A 13,284-nucleotide genomic window follows, 5' to 3' on the forward strand; every position below is an offset into this window, starting at 1 on the left:
AACATATTTTTCGCGCAGACGCTTCTTGACCTGAAAGGTTGTCTGCTAGCTATATGCTAGACTACAATATTTAAGCTTTTAAATCGTAGTCACCACCCTATTTGTAAGTATGAGTTTGTATTCGATAATTTCAACTATATTGTCAAATGTTAACTTTATGCGGCACGTGTTCTAGTCCATCTGTCAACAATACAGTACCTACAATATGTAGTAAGTTACAATGCATATACATGCACATCTTTGAGCAAGTCACCAAGTGACCAACAGTTTAACTGTTGCTGTCAAAATGCTTAATCATTAGAAACTAAATATATTATGTAGTAAATTATATCGGGATGACGTAAATGTCATGATAATTTTTTTTATCAAAAGTCAGCTACATTGTAGTACACAGGAATCGGACATTCTTCACATGAATATGTCTGCTATTTCATTAGTACATGTATAGTCACAGACTTTGATATAGAAATATCTGTCCTTGGCTTAGCTTTATGTCTGTGGTCAGAATGAAAATAGTGCTTATATAATACATGTACATTGTAGGACATACAGATGTGATTTTTATTGCAATCATCATAAACATATTTCAAAATCTATATAGAATCTAGGGATTTTTACTCATTTAATTTTTCAGATAATTACTGAGTAAGTAGGTGTACAAGACTCACCTAGAAATGTGATGAAACAGGGTGAACATTGCTCTTTGATGATTTTATATAGTGCATCCTTTGAACCCTAAGTACATTTTATTGTAGCCTGATTTTGCAAACATGATGGGATCTAGAGGGAGGTTGCTGCACTGTGCCTGCAGAAGTGGTTTTCAACAACTAGTTCGAGGAAAGGCCTCACAAGCAGCAGCTGTCAAACCTTTCGTGTACCAAGACATGTTACAATTTGAAAATCAACCTGACATTAACTGGAAAAAACTTACTGGTAAAAAGAAACACATAGCTAGTGGTCAAGCATGGTCTTATTGGTCAAGCATGGTCTTATTGGTCAACTGTCCCAATCACAAATATCTATAGTGGTTACATTACTTGCCTGTTGTTCAACAAGTTTAAAATTACTCTAAATTAATAAAGATTTCGAACTTAACATATTTTATCGCAAACAAGCCCTCTCTTCTGGTGAGAAAGTGTTGACCATATACCAAAATCGGGGAAAGGGTCTTATTTGCAAGCAACTACCTGACAAACCCCACCTTATATTGTATATTTAATACAGTGTCCACCAACTTGCATTCCCATTGTATGTTGCTTTGACTGTAGATACCTGATATTATGAGGGCTTTTCACCATCTGGGGAAAAGTCTTTTTGGTATTCTTATGTTTCTTCTTCTTGTCGTTATTCTTCCTGAATTTGTAGACTCCATATCTTTTGATTGGTAGGAAATAGTGTTATGGCTATTTAATACTATGAAGGTATGTATCTGAAGATGTATGATTAACATTTTAAAGTAGGTCATAAATTCGAAGTGGCTGCCATGACATCATATGTTAATTAAAACTATAAAATAGCCATTTCTCAAAAATCATAGCCCGTTACGTATGAATTAGAAATATGTCAAATAAAAAAGTTTGCTGCTTGGTCAAAGGTAACAAATTTTGATTTTTTTTTCTTTTTTTTTTTTTTTTTTTTTTTTTTTTTTTTGTTTCTTTTGAAAAATTCTTTAATAGGTCAATGCAGAATGTGGGTCCGATGAATTTAATGTATTCAGGTTTTTCTTTACTGTTTACTGTCAATGTTGAATGCCATTTTTGAAAATTTCCTTTGATCTTTTAAAATGCCAACAAATTAATAAAACTTGTTTTAAGGCCTATATCAGTTACTTACATTTCACTTAATTATTATGATACTTGTTTCCCTTGATCCAGTTAGGGACATTTTCAACTTTATCAGATATAACAATAAGGCCACCATGACGAGATATCTGATTTTGCCCCTAATTGCAATAACTCATTAATGGCTAAATGTATTTAATTAATCTTTGGATGTATTTCTCAGGAAATTTGTTTTGTAAAATGTCAACTTGGGGTTTTCAGTATTGGTCAAAATTCAAATTTGAAATTTTCAGAAACAAATTTAAAATTCTAATTCTAATAGGCCTAGAGGCAAGATATTATGCATTTAAGATGGTCAGGATATTGCCTTATCAAGTTTGTTAATATAAATGATCTTGACTCATTTTTTAGGTCACAGAGGTCAATAATGTCAAAATCTTTAAATAGATTTTTCTCAATATCCAAGGGGCACAAAGTGATGAAATTTTAGCCAGTATACTTTGCTCAGTTGCTGTTGAATGTTCTAATCAAAACTTGTCTAAAGTTTCAACTTCTGGTTCTCGATAGGTGTCAAATTTGAAATTTATTTCAGCCTTGATATTTCATACATATGAAGCTCTGTTAACTGGCTATCAAATTTGTCAATTTAAATGACCTTGACCAATTTTCAAGGTCACAGGATACAAATACTTAAAGATATTTGAATAGTTTCAATGACCAACACAAAGCTGAAATTTTGCTTTTTTGTGTAGCAAACTTTGAAACACTTCTCAAGTGCCACAATGTCCAGAGCCTTGATATTTCACATGTAAAATGGTCCTGTCGTTAGTTATCAGCTTTGATGATATAAATAACCTTGATTTCGTTTTGTATTCTCTATATATATGTACATCAGTATATTTATCTGCTATATCACATGACAACAGGGCTGACAATTATAGAACTAGCAAAGGATAATGATAGATGTAACTGAAACTACATGTGGGTTAGTATCGGTAAACAAATATCATAAATCACTAGAGTATGTGGTTCACTTTTCAAAAATTAAAATTAGTTTGGAACATATGTACTGTACTTCGACTTTGTGAGTTCTTTTGTCTGTTGAAATATCATGTTATATTTTTGTACTATTTTTGAATTACTGGGTACATAAATAATACTGTAAGTTATGTTTCACAGGTGACCATGTATCAACATTTGAAGTAAAAGGAAAGAAAATGCTGCATGTCCAACCTGAAGCTCTGACTTTGATTGCTGAGCAGGCAATGGTAGACATTGCACATCTTCTTCGTCCGGGCCACTTACAGGTAAATCTACAAAACATTAAATTCTGCTCACCATACAGTTACACATAACATTCTTTTCCTATTCATAAAGTGGATATTAAAAATGTTACCGTCACAAGTGTCGCCAAAGATTATCTGAAATTGCTGCAAGTGGCACTTTCAATTGAATGTTTGCAGATATAAATACACATCAATGTCTACCTTTTTATGATTATGTATAATCTATTACATTATGTTAAAAATTTTCAGCCTTACAGAAAAAGTATATACATATTGTGGTTATATATTGTATAATCAATTTACTGAAAACACAGTTCAAATGATTGTTTGAATTCATTTATTTTGATTTATGTTAAATTCATAATGGCACCATGCATAAGATAGGAACGTTAATATCCACATATGAACTAATAGCCGTTATGGATCTATTAATAGTCACGGTACACATATCACGTGACTCTACTGTTTACGTCATGATATAAGGGTGCCCACTTTTTCAGTACTTTAGGTCTAAATTTCCACTGGATTGGTGTCCTGATGAAGCCCACCATGTTCAGGCGAAACCGGTCGACAAACCAATAAATTTACACACACCTTACCCTGAGCTTGTTGCGATTGATATTTGTCTTTGATTATTTGAATTTCTGTGTTAAAGCAATTGGCCAACATTTTGAGTGACCCTGAAGCATCCAACAATGATAAGTTTGTAGCCTTAGAATTACTGAAAAATGCCAGCATAGCTGCAGATATGGTCCTGCCAGGATGTCAAGATACAGGCACAGCAATCTGTATGGGTAAGTCACCATTGTCTTGCAGTGATGCAGGCCCATTTGGCCTCCTGTTTGGAGTTCAAATCCTGAAGTAGAGGTATAACTTTAAAATCCCTTTTCTTCTGTTTGAATGAATGCTGTTTAACCAGATTGTTTTGCAGGAATCCCCATATACCAAAATTCATGTCAAATATCTTTGCATGAAGGGGTGAGGGGGATTCAATTATAAGTAAAACAAGGGTTTGCACAGGAGCAGGCCCAAATAAGGGAATCAAAAGTAAGGGTTTGAAATCATTGTTTCTTGCTTGGATGATTTTAAGGTATTTTATCAAAATTTAGTTGAGGCTTTAAAATTTCTTGTCTTTTGCGGGGGAAATTTAACAATATCACAAGTAAAGATATTTTGCAGAAATGAAAGCTGAAACACTCAAATGAGTGAGACAGTCCCCTTTGGTCACTTGTTTAGTATGTATATTATCTCTTAAAATCTAATCTTTTAAAGAATCATCATTAGAACAAATGTTAAGATTTAGAAATTTTGATTACCAGTGTTTTAAATATATTTTGCTATCTTGTGGAAACATATTTAATGATTTACTTTGAAGTTGTCCCAATGGTTTTCTGAATCTAAGGAATCTTCATGAAATCTAAATTGGCCTGATACATCATCTGGTGATGTTTTGTTACAGGCAAGAAGGGTCAGTATGTATGGACAGAGGGTGGAGATGCTGAGGCATTATCTAAGGGAGTCTATAACACATACCTGAACAGAAATCTCAGATATTCACAGGTAATTTGTTGCTATTAATCACATGTCTGGTAATAAGCCCACCTGTATCTTTTTATTACTTTTTTTTGTAATAATAACCCCTAGAAGTCTACAACACCTAAGGTCTGTAGAACATCTGACTTGATGAAGAGATTCATCCCTTCACATGTTGACCTCTTAGAAAGTTGAGATCATGGACCATCCTATGCTGTTGTGGTTGTGTCCTTCTGCAAGACACTTAAAGCCAAATTCTTCAGAAAGCATTTGATGGTCCTCTCATATATTGTTCAGTGAGGTAGCCACCAGCTTCTACAAGGAGACCTTCTTCACAATAACCCTGGCTGTTCAGGGGGCAATAAATCTATTCAATAAACTACAACATATGCTGAAACAAAAATCTCAAATGTAGAGATTCTATTACTTGTATGTTATTTATCAATCTTTTGTGTGCAAGAGAGATTCTATGATTTTATTTTTATGTAACATTGTTGAGTAACATATTAATTTTCTGTGATGATTTTAAATATGTTTTCTTGTAAAAAAATTAATAACTGTTTGGTATGAGGGAAAAACGTATTAATTTTATGTGATGTTTTTATCATGTTCTTGGAAATAGTTCAATAATTGTTTGGTGTAATTGAAAACAGAATTATGAAATTTGATTGAACATGTAAAGCTGATCTCAATTGGGGAAAGAGTGGTATTCTTTTATACAATAAACTCAATTTCTAATTTAACCGATGACTTAAAGTAGAGTGTTGTAACATAGATTTTGTTTATTTCAATTAAACAAAGGTTAATTTTGTCTATTTCAATAAAACCACATAAAAAAGTAAGGGTTTATCATACATGTACATATCAAAGACTGGTTATTCACATTGATTTGTCTTTTGTTCATAGGTGGCGCCACTGGATATGTACAAGGAGGTTAATACAGGCACAAACTTGCCTGCCCAGATAGAAATCTATGCAACAGAATCAGGCCAGTATGACTTCCTGTTTCTCGCCAAGGGCGGTGGTTCTGCCAATAAAACCTTTCTCTACCAACAAACTAAGGCCCTCCTTAACCCAGAAAAACTCCTCAGCTTTGTCAATGAAAAAGTGAAGGTATGACCATTTTTTAAGTGCATCAAACATTATTGTAAGAATTAAACAAAGCCAAGTACAAAAGTGTTTCCATGTAAGGATTCCAAAACTTCAAAATATTTGTTTCAATAAATTTTATCAATGTTTTTATCTTGGAGAATTCTTTTTTCTGCATTCATATGAGAATATGAAACTAAATTGCTTTAAAAAGTGTCTCAAAAAGTCATACATATTAGAATGTCTTTAAGATCCTCGAAGCTTTGATTTCAATTCTTTCAATCAAAGATTCATTCTGTATAAGAAAAAATTGGTGCTGATAATTTGGAGATTCAAGTCAGCTCAATGGAAGTGATAAAAAATTAAAATAACTAATAATGATGGCAGGGTTAAGTGTAATGTATATATATTTTTTGTTATTCTTTTATTTTTTTTTTATTCTTTATAGCTTTAGCTTCAGAATGTTGACATCACTTTGGTTTACGTTAAGACTTTACTCATAAATGAAAATAGAAGATTTGCTTATACTTCTGGAACACCTGGTCTTATCCTTTTAGTGTTGTTTCAGGGACCATCTACATACTTGTTTTGTTAATAATTGCCCTGGTTTGTTGATTATGATGGAATAATACCATTTTGTTTACTCAGTGGTTCTGTTGTTTATGTTTACTCTCAGACACTAGGTACTGCTGCCTGTCCCCCGTACCACCTGGCGCTGGTCATTGGTGGTACATCAGCGGAATACAATCTAAAGACGGTCAAACTGGCATCTACAAAATATCTGGACACTCTTCCCACGTCGGGTGAGGCAGTTTTTATCTGACCTACTGTAATGATTTGATTGGTTAGGAATTGTAAAAGAAGAAGTATTAGACGACTCGATAGCCTATCTATTTCCGTAATTGATTCATCGGTAATAAACACTCCGTGCATTTACAGAATACAAAATGTTTTGAAACATGTCAGCAATCTTCTGAAGGTATAAGTTCTCTATTGTAGAGGGTCTGACCATGTTTTCATCTCTCTAGGAACCTTATTCTACTTTATACAGTGAGGACAAAAACTTACTGATTGAGGGACATTGTGTCATTTTGATTTTGGGACTGATCAGAAAAGAAGAATGGCTAATAGATGGCTATATCACATTGAGATTATGGCAAGACAATGATTAAGTAGCATTTCTACATAATTTGTAATATAAATGGTTGGGCTTAATACCAGACAGAAGCTTGTTCCTGGATAAATAATATAATCCATTTCCAAGAAAGTCCCATATCTATTTGAGCAAACTTTTATCAATTTATAATTTTTTATTTAAACAGGGAATGAACATGGTCGTGGATTTCGAGACTTAGAATTAGAACAGGAGATACATAAATTAACACAGCGCCTTGGTATTGGGGCCCAGTTTGGTGGAAAATATTTCTGTCATGATGTGCGTGTAATTCGTCTACCTCGACATGGTGCCTCCTGTCCTGTAGGGTTGGGAGTATCATGCTCAGCTGATAGGCAGGTAAGCGATATTTGATAATAGCTTGAATTCTTGTTGCAAATATTTTTACTTTGTCTTTGACATAAGTTTCATGATTTTAATGTATTATTCAGTTATAAAAATTATCAGATCTGAAGTATGAATTTATAGTTTCAAAAGGTTTAATGAACAAAAATAGAAAAAGCAAATTTTTCCTGCAGTGGAATATCACTGCAGGGGTAACATTAGTTTTCTCCGGTGACAAAATTGTTTTCATTGATTTTCTTCAACAGATTGTTGGTAAAATTACAGAAGAAGGAGTATTTTTAGAACAGCTGGAAACAAATCCATCGAAATACCTACCTCAGATTGAAGAGAAAGACCTAAGTGAAACTGTTATAGAAGTATGTAGATATTTTGTTGGAAATAAGACATTTTTTCTTGTAAAGTACGTATATATTCACTTACTCCAGGCACAGTCTGCTATATAGCAGAAGAGATCATTTATGAATCTGATCTAAATGTATTGATTATTCCAACATGGTCTTTGAGTTTAAAGTTGAGAAAAGAATTCTTGTCATGAATATGCATGAAACACTTAAGTGTTTTAATAGAGATGCATATTTGTGAGGTACCTCTGTGTTTAATGATGCATATGCATAATATACTTCTATGTTGAGAAATGTATGTGCTTGTGTGTTGTTGTTAACTCTGTGTTGAGAGATACATATATACTTGTCAATCTAGTGCCCTGAAATCAATACATTTGGATGTTTGAATTGCCTCTACACACTTGTGAAGAGTTTTCAACACTTTGACTTATCAGAAGTAATTTATTTACATTTCAATGAGAAATCTGAACATTTCAGGTAAATTTAAATCAACCGATGAATGAGATGTTGTCACAGCTGAACCAGTACCCAATCAGAACTCGTCTTACTCTGACAGGGACCCTGATTGTGGCAAGAGACATCGCACATGCCAAACTGAAGGAACGACTTGATAGTGGAAATGGACTTCCCCAGTACATCAAAGATCATCCAGTGTATTATGCTGGTCCTGCAAAGACTCCAGCAGTATGGATTTTTGTTTTCTATTTCATTCTCTAGAATGAAAATTTATGTTGCATTCTCTGAAGTTTTTTGGAATATTTATGGTGAAATAGCAATCACACATGTTTGTGAAGTTTTATGGAATATGTTACGTGGTAATTTAATAAAGTCTTTATAACAATTTCTAAAGCTCACATAATTTTCATGTTTATGGAGGCCATCACACATGTTTGTGTATGTTACATATATATAAATATAATGTGTCAACCGATTGCTGGTGGAAAGATTACATTATCTGACGAACTTAATATACATGCTGTATTTTATCAGATGTGTTTATACATACAACAAAACACATCAATTGAAATCAAGTCCTCTTGCAGTTGAAGTAACACTTTACAAAAACAAAAACAAAAAAATTAAAATCAACAAAAAAACAAAATTGCATTGCCCCCACCCCCCTAAAAAAAAAAGAAAAAAGATAAAAAAAAAAAAAAAAAACCCACAAATAAAAAACTAAATAAAAAAAACAAGACTCATTTGATAATATTTTTTTTCTGAAAAAAGGATATCTTTTAAATTGTTTTTGATGGTGATTCTGTTAGTGTTTTTGATGTACATGTTATATTTTAAACTGATATGTGTGCATATGGTACACAAGTAATCTATGTCAGGATTGAATCATTTCATCCTCTGTATTGCAGGGTTATGCTAGTGGATCATTTGGCCCCACAACTGCTGGAAGGATGGATTCTTATGTCGACCAGTTCCAGGCAGCTGGAGGCAGCATGGTCATGTTGGCAAAGGGCAACAGGAGTCGAGAGGTAGGTTAACATCACATATAGTGTATTTATACTGTAATAAATACAATTTAGGCAAAAGAGTGAATATCCTTTAGTATGGGTAATATGGCTAACTAATATTTCTTATTCCTTAAAATAGTTTCATGTGTGAATGAATTTCATGAGGAAAACTTGAATGGATTCTCTATGTCAGAACAAAATATCCTGAAGGTATAAGTTATGTAATTGATTGAAAATTTAATATCGCTAAATTTAACTCTAGCATGGTCTATTCAGAAGAATTGAAATCACAGAATTTTTATTTGAACAAGTTATTAATGTTTAAATACATTATCAGAGATTTTGTCTGAATATCCTTTTTAATACCCATATCCATTGTAAAACACCGATAATTTAGCAGATAAGTGATAAATGAATGATATGGTTGTTAGGTGACTAAAGCCTGTAAAAAACATGGTGGATTTTACTTGGGGTCAATTGGAGGTCCAGCGGCTATTTTGGCTGAAAACTGCATCAAAAGCGTGGAAGTCATGGAATATCCAGAATTAGGTAAGCTGAGTATTGTGTCACTGCTTTGAATATTATCATGTAATTGTCAATTTAAAAATCGTCTTGAAATTGTAAAATTTTGAATTAAGCATCATGAAATATGTAATAATGCTTTTTATGAAAGGTTAGATGGTATTATGAAATATCACATTATGAGTTGGAGGATAAAAATGGGATCTGCTGTGCTTTTCTTTTATTGTGTGAGTCTTGATATTGCATTCATAGTGGGTATTGACATTTCTGAAAAAGTGCTTTCCAACTGTTCCATATAACTGATTTATTTATATGTGATTCTCGGTATAATGCTAAAATGACAGTATTTTCTTTAAAGGCGAAAATGAATAAGAGTTATCTCCCTTGATACTTTATGAGCGTGTATTGTATAACTGATGGATTTCAATCTGCATACTTGTGACTGCAATTCCTTTATTTTTTTTTTTTACTGTAAAAAATATACTGATCCCCATTAACATTATCTGCTAGTTTCCTTTCCAGCATAATTTACCAATACAAAACTATGTACCTTAAATTTTAACTTTTATGCAAATAAAAATATCATAATTTCATGCTTGTCTCTTTTGCAGGTATGGAAGCTATATGGAAAGTAGAAGTTGAAAATTTCCCAGCTTTCATTGTGGTGGATAATAAGGGAAATGACTTTTTTAAGGAATGGCAGGTGGAATAATGATTCTACCCAGATACATAAGGATGTCAAAATTCATATCTAACTGTGAAGGAATTAAAAACAAGCCCATGTTGATGGGAGATATTAAATATTTTTATAATAATTTGGGCATACTATGCACAATTACTGCACTAAAGTTAGATATGTCATCAAATGTGCAGCTAAAAGACCTAACAGTAGTTCTTGATTATTGGAGTACACTATTATTATGAGAGACGGGTCAAATATTCTAATCTGATCATCATGTTGTGTGGTGGAAAATTTTATATTGCGACAGAATTCTTGATCATGTATTTGAGTTCTTGATATCTAAAGTCATAAAAAAAATCCTGAAGATATTGTGGATTTTGTGATTGAATTATTAATCGTAAGATGTCATTGATTATTGATTGACTGGTAGGCTGATGATAATATCTCAGGATTCATAAAGATTTCTTGAGAAACATTTAGAAGTTCAGATATAAGCTATAATGAATTACAGGGCTATTTCAGTAAAACATCTTCTTGAGACCTGGACGTTAATAAAAACAACTTCTATCGATGGTTTGATTATCTGCCTTATATTCCTAAGCAAATTATCTCTTTATTTGTATGGATGGTATCTCTAAAGCAAACCTGAGGTGGATTAGATGTTTTACTGGAATAGGCTCAAGGTGATGTAGATGTTTTACTGGAATAGGCTCAAGGTGATGTAGATGTTTTACTGGAATAGGCTCAAGGTGATGTAGATGTTTTACTGGAATAGGCTCAAGGTGATGTAGATGTTTTACTGGAATAGGCTCAAGGTGATGTAGATGTTTTACTGCAATAGGCTCTAGGTGATGTTGATGTTTTACTTGAATAGCCCTAAACAAATCTTAGAAACCTGGAGTGGGGTACATGTTTTACTGAAACAGAACTGGGAAACTTAGGATGAGATAAATGTTTTACTATGATGGGCCCGAAACAAAACCTGGAAACCTGGGGAAGGGTAGAAAAGCTGGAAACCTAGGATTGGATAAAACTTTTTACTAGAGTGGACCCTAAACAAAACCTGGAAACCTAGGAATACATGTTTTACTGGAATATCCCTAAAGAGCCTGGAATTTTGGGTGGGATAGATGGTTTACTGGAATAGGCCTGAAACAAAACCTGGAAACCTTGGGGTGGGATATATATTACTAGATTATCCTGAGGATTAATTCAAGAAATTTGTCTATGACTGATTATGACAATGTTATTTATTGTACACAAGAATTATTTTTTAGTTAGTAAATAGATTTTCAAATCAATGAAAAGCTACTGAAATAAAGTCCTCATGAAAAACTGATAATGTATTTTGTTATTTGTATATTAGTACAAAATTGAATGAAGGAGCTGTTCTAAGGGATCATAACAAACACAATTGACAAAAGTATTTAAGATCTCTTTTTTTGGGTATTTGCAGTATTTAAATTAGATTCCATTGATAACTTTTGATAGATCAATTGAGTTGACCCATCAGTATGTTAGGCTTATTGCCCTGTGAAATGTCAGGGTCATTTTTAGGCTGAGTCTGTATTTAGTAGCCGGTGGTTGCCTCATTGAACACCATAAGGGAGGTCTGTCACATGCTATTCAGAGTAATAAGGTTGAGATGGCTTTGCTAATGACACAACCAAGACAGCACAACCCGGAATGTTTCTCACCTTTATGATTAATGTTGTGTTTGTAAAATAAGTGGTTACCAAATTTCTGTGGAGAAACACAAATGAAGAGGTAATCCTACTTTTTTATCTGACCTAGCCAGAAGGGCCAATGACCTTATGCTGTGTTGCGACATCAAGCATTGGGCGTCTGTCAGTTGTCCATCAACTTTTTTCTTCAAACAACTTCTTCTAAATAACCAATGGACTAAATGTTTTGATATTTTACTGGTATGTTTCTAAGATGAAGCCTGAAAGTTTGAGAGGAAATGATCTTGACCTATATTCAAGGTCACAGGGGTCAGATATCTAAAAAGCTTTAAAAGACTTCTTCTTAGAACTAAAAGGCCCAGAGACATGATATATGGCTGGCATGTTTCTATGATGTAGCTTTACAAAGAAAAAGACATTACCTTGGCCTATGTTCAAGGTCACAGAGGTCAATTTGTGAAAACCCTTAAATTACTTCTTCTCATAAACTAAAAAGCCTAAAGGCAGGATATCTAGCTGCTTTGTTACTACGATGTATCTAAGCAAACTTTGCAAAAATTAATGACCTCTACCTATATTCAAGGTCGCAGAAGTCAAATTTGTTACAACCTTTAAACGACTTCTTCTCGTGAACAAAAGCTCCCAGACATATGATATTTGGCTGGTATGTTTCTTTGATGAAGACCGATAGAGTTTGGAAAAAGAAATTGTCTTGACCTATGTTCTAGGGCAAAGGAGTCAAATTTGTTGAAACATTTAAATGACCTCTTCTCATGAACTAGAGACATGATATTTAGCAGGTATATATATGCAGTGCTCACCTGGTATATATATATGCACGCCTATTGGGCCTCTTGTTGTTGATGGACTTTATTCTACCAATTTAAAACCCATTACCTACCTCACTCCTTTTTTTAACGGTTCTCTTAATCAGATGTTAAAACATCGATAATAATTATTTGATAAACCATTTTGCGGTCAAAACTCAATTGCGTGGACAACATGTATACATTGCATTGACTATTCTCATCGAATTTGAGTTTGATCTAATATTTTATTGATTTATCGCTATTTCCATTGTTGTGTTGACATCTTCCTTTGTCGAGACCGTAGCACTAAGGTGGGACTCTCAAAGCCCTGGGACTGAAAAACTTAAAGATGAATCAATACTTCAACAAACGCCACGTGAATCGTGTACCATTTCTATAGATAGCTCATTCACAGCTTGCTGAATGAGATTTTAACACCTAGTCCATCATACCTTTTCTATAAGCTTTTCGGGCATTGTAATATCAAGCTATGATATTCATGTTTGTTAGGAACACTTTGAACGCTGTGGCTAAATTTTGGAGAAGACCATCGTGTCTTGAAATAGACCAA

The 13,284-nt window shown here is 33.3% G+C and overlaps 1 protein-coding gene across 1 annotated transcript; it reads left to right on the plus strand.

Moving 5' to 3' along the window:
* The first annotated feature begins 24 nt into the window (after positions 1 to 24).
* On the plus strand, positions 25 to 11,549 carry LOC132562403 (fumarate hydratase class I, aerobic-like). Its single transcript, XM_060227143.1, has 13 exons — positions 25 to 103; positions 756 to 933; positions 2,961 to 3,088; positions 3,723 to 3,861; positions 4,527 to 4,627; positions 5,507 to 5,713; positions 6,366 to 6,492; positions 7,012 to 7,202; positions 7,454 to 7,564; positions 8,030 to 8,236; positions 8,917 to 9,036; positions 9,447 to 9,564; positions 10,149 to 11,549. The coding sequence occupies exons 2-13, from the start codon at positions 771 to 773 to the stop codon at positions 10,247 to 10,249; spliced, it is 1,713 nt and encodes a 570-aa protein (XP_060083126.1). The 5' UTR covers positions 25 to 103; positions 756 to 770; the 3' UTR covers positions 10,250 to 11,549.
* The last annotated feature ends 1,735 nt before the right edge of the window (positions 11,550 to 13,284 follow it).

This window comes from Ylistrum balloti, unplaced genomic scaffold (assembly GCF_031769215.1).
Source record: "Ylistrum balloti isolate Yb309-2 unplaced genomic scaffold, AGI_CSIRO_Ybal_v1 Utg371412, whole genome shotgun sequence".
Lineage (NCBI taxonomy): Eukaryota > Metazoa > Mollusca > Bivalvia > Pectinida > Pectinidae > Ylistrum > Ylistrum balloti.

Coding starts and splice junctions, on each gene's coding strand:
- LOC132562403 (XM_060227143.1), top strand. CDS start 771: ATGATGGGATCTAGAGGGAGGTTGCTGCACTGTGCCTGCAGAAGTGGT. Junction 3,089..3,722: donor TTCGTCCGGGCCACTTACAG/GTAAATCTACAA, acceptor TCTGTGTTAAAG/CAATTGGCCAACATTTTGAG. Junction 7,565..8,029: donor TAAGTGAAACTGTTATAGAA/GTATGTAGATAT, acceptor TGAACATTTCAG/GTAAATTTAAATCAACCGAT.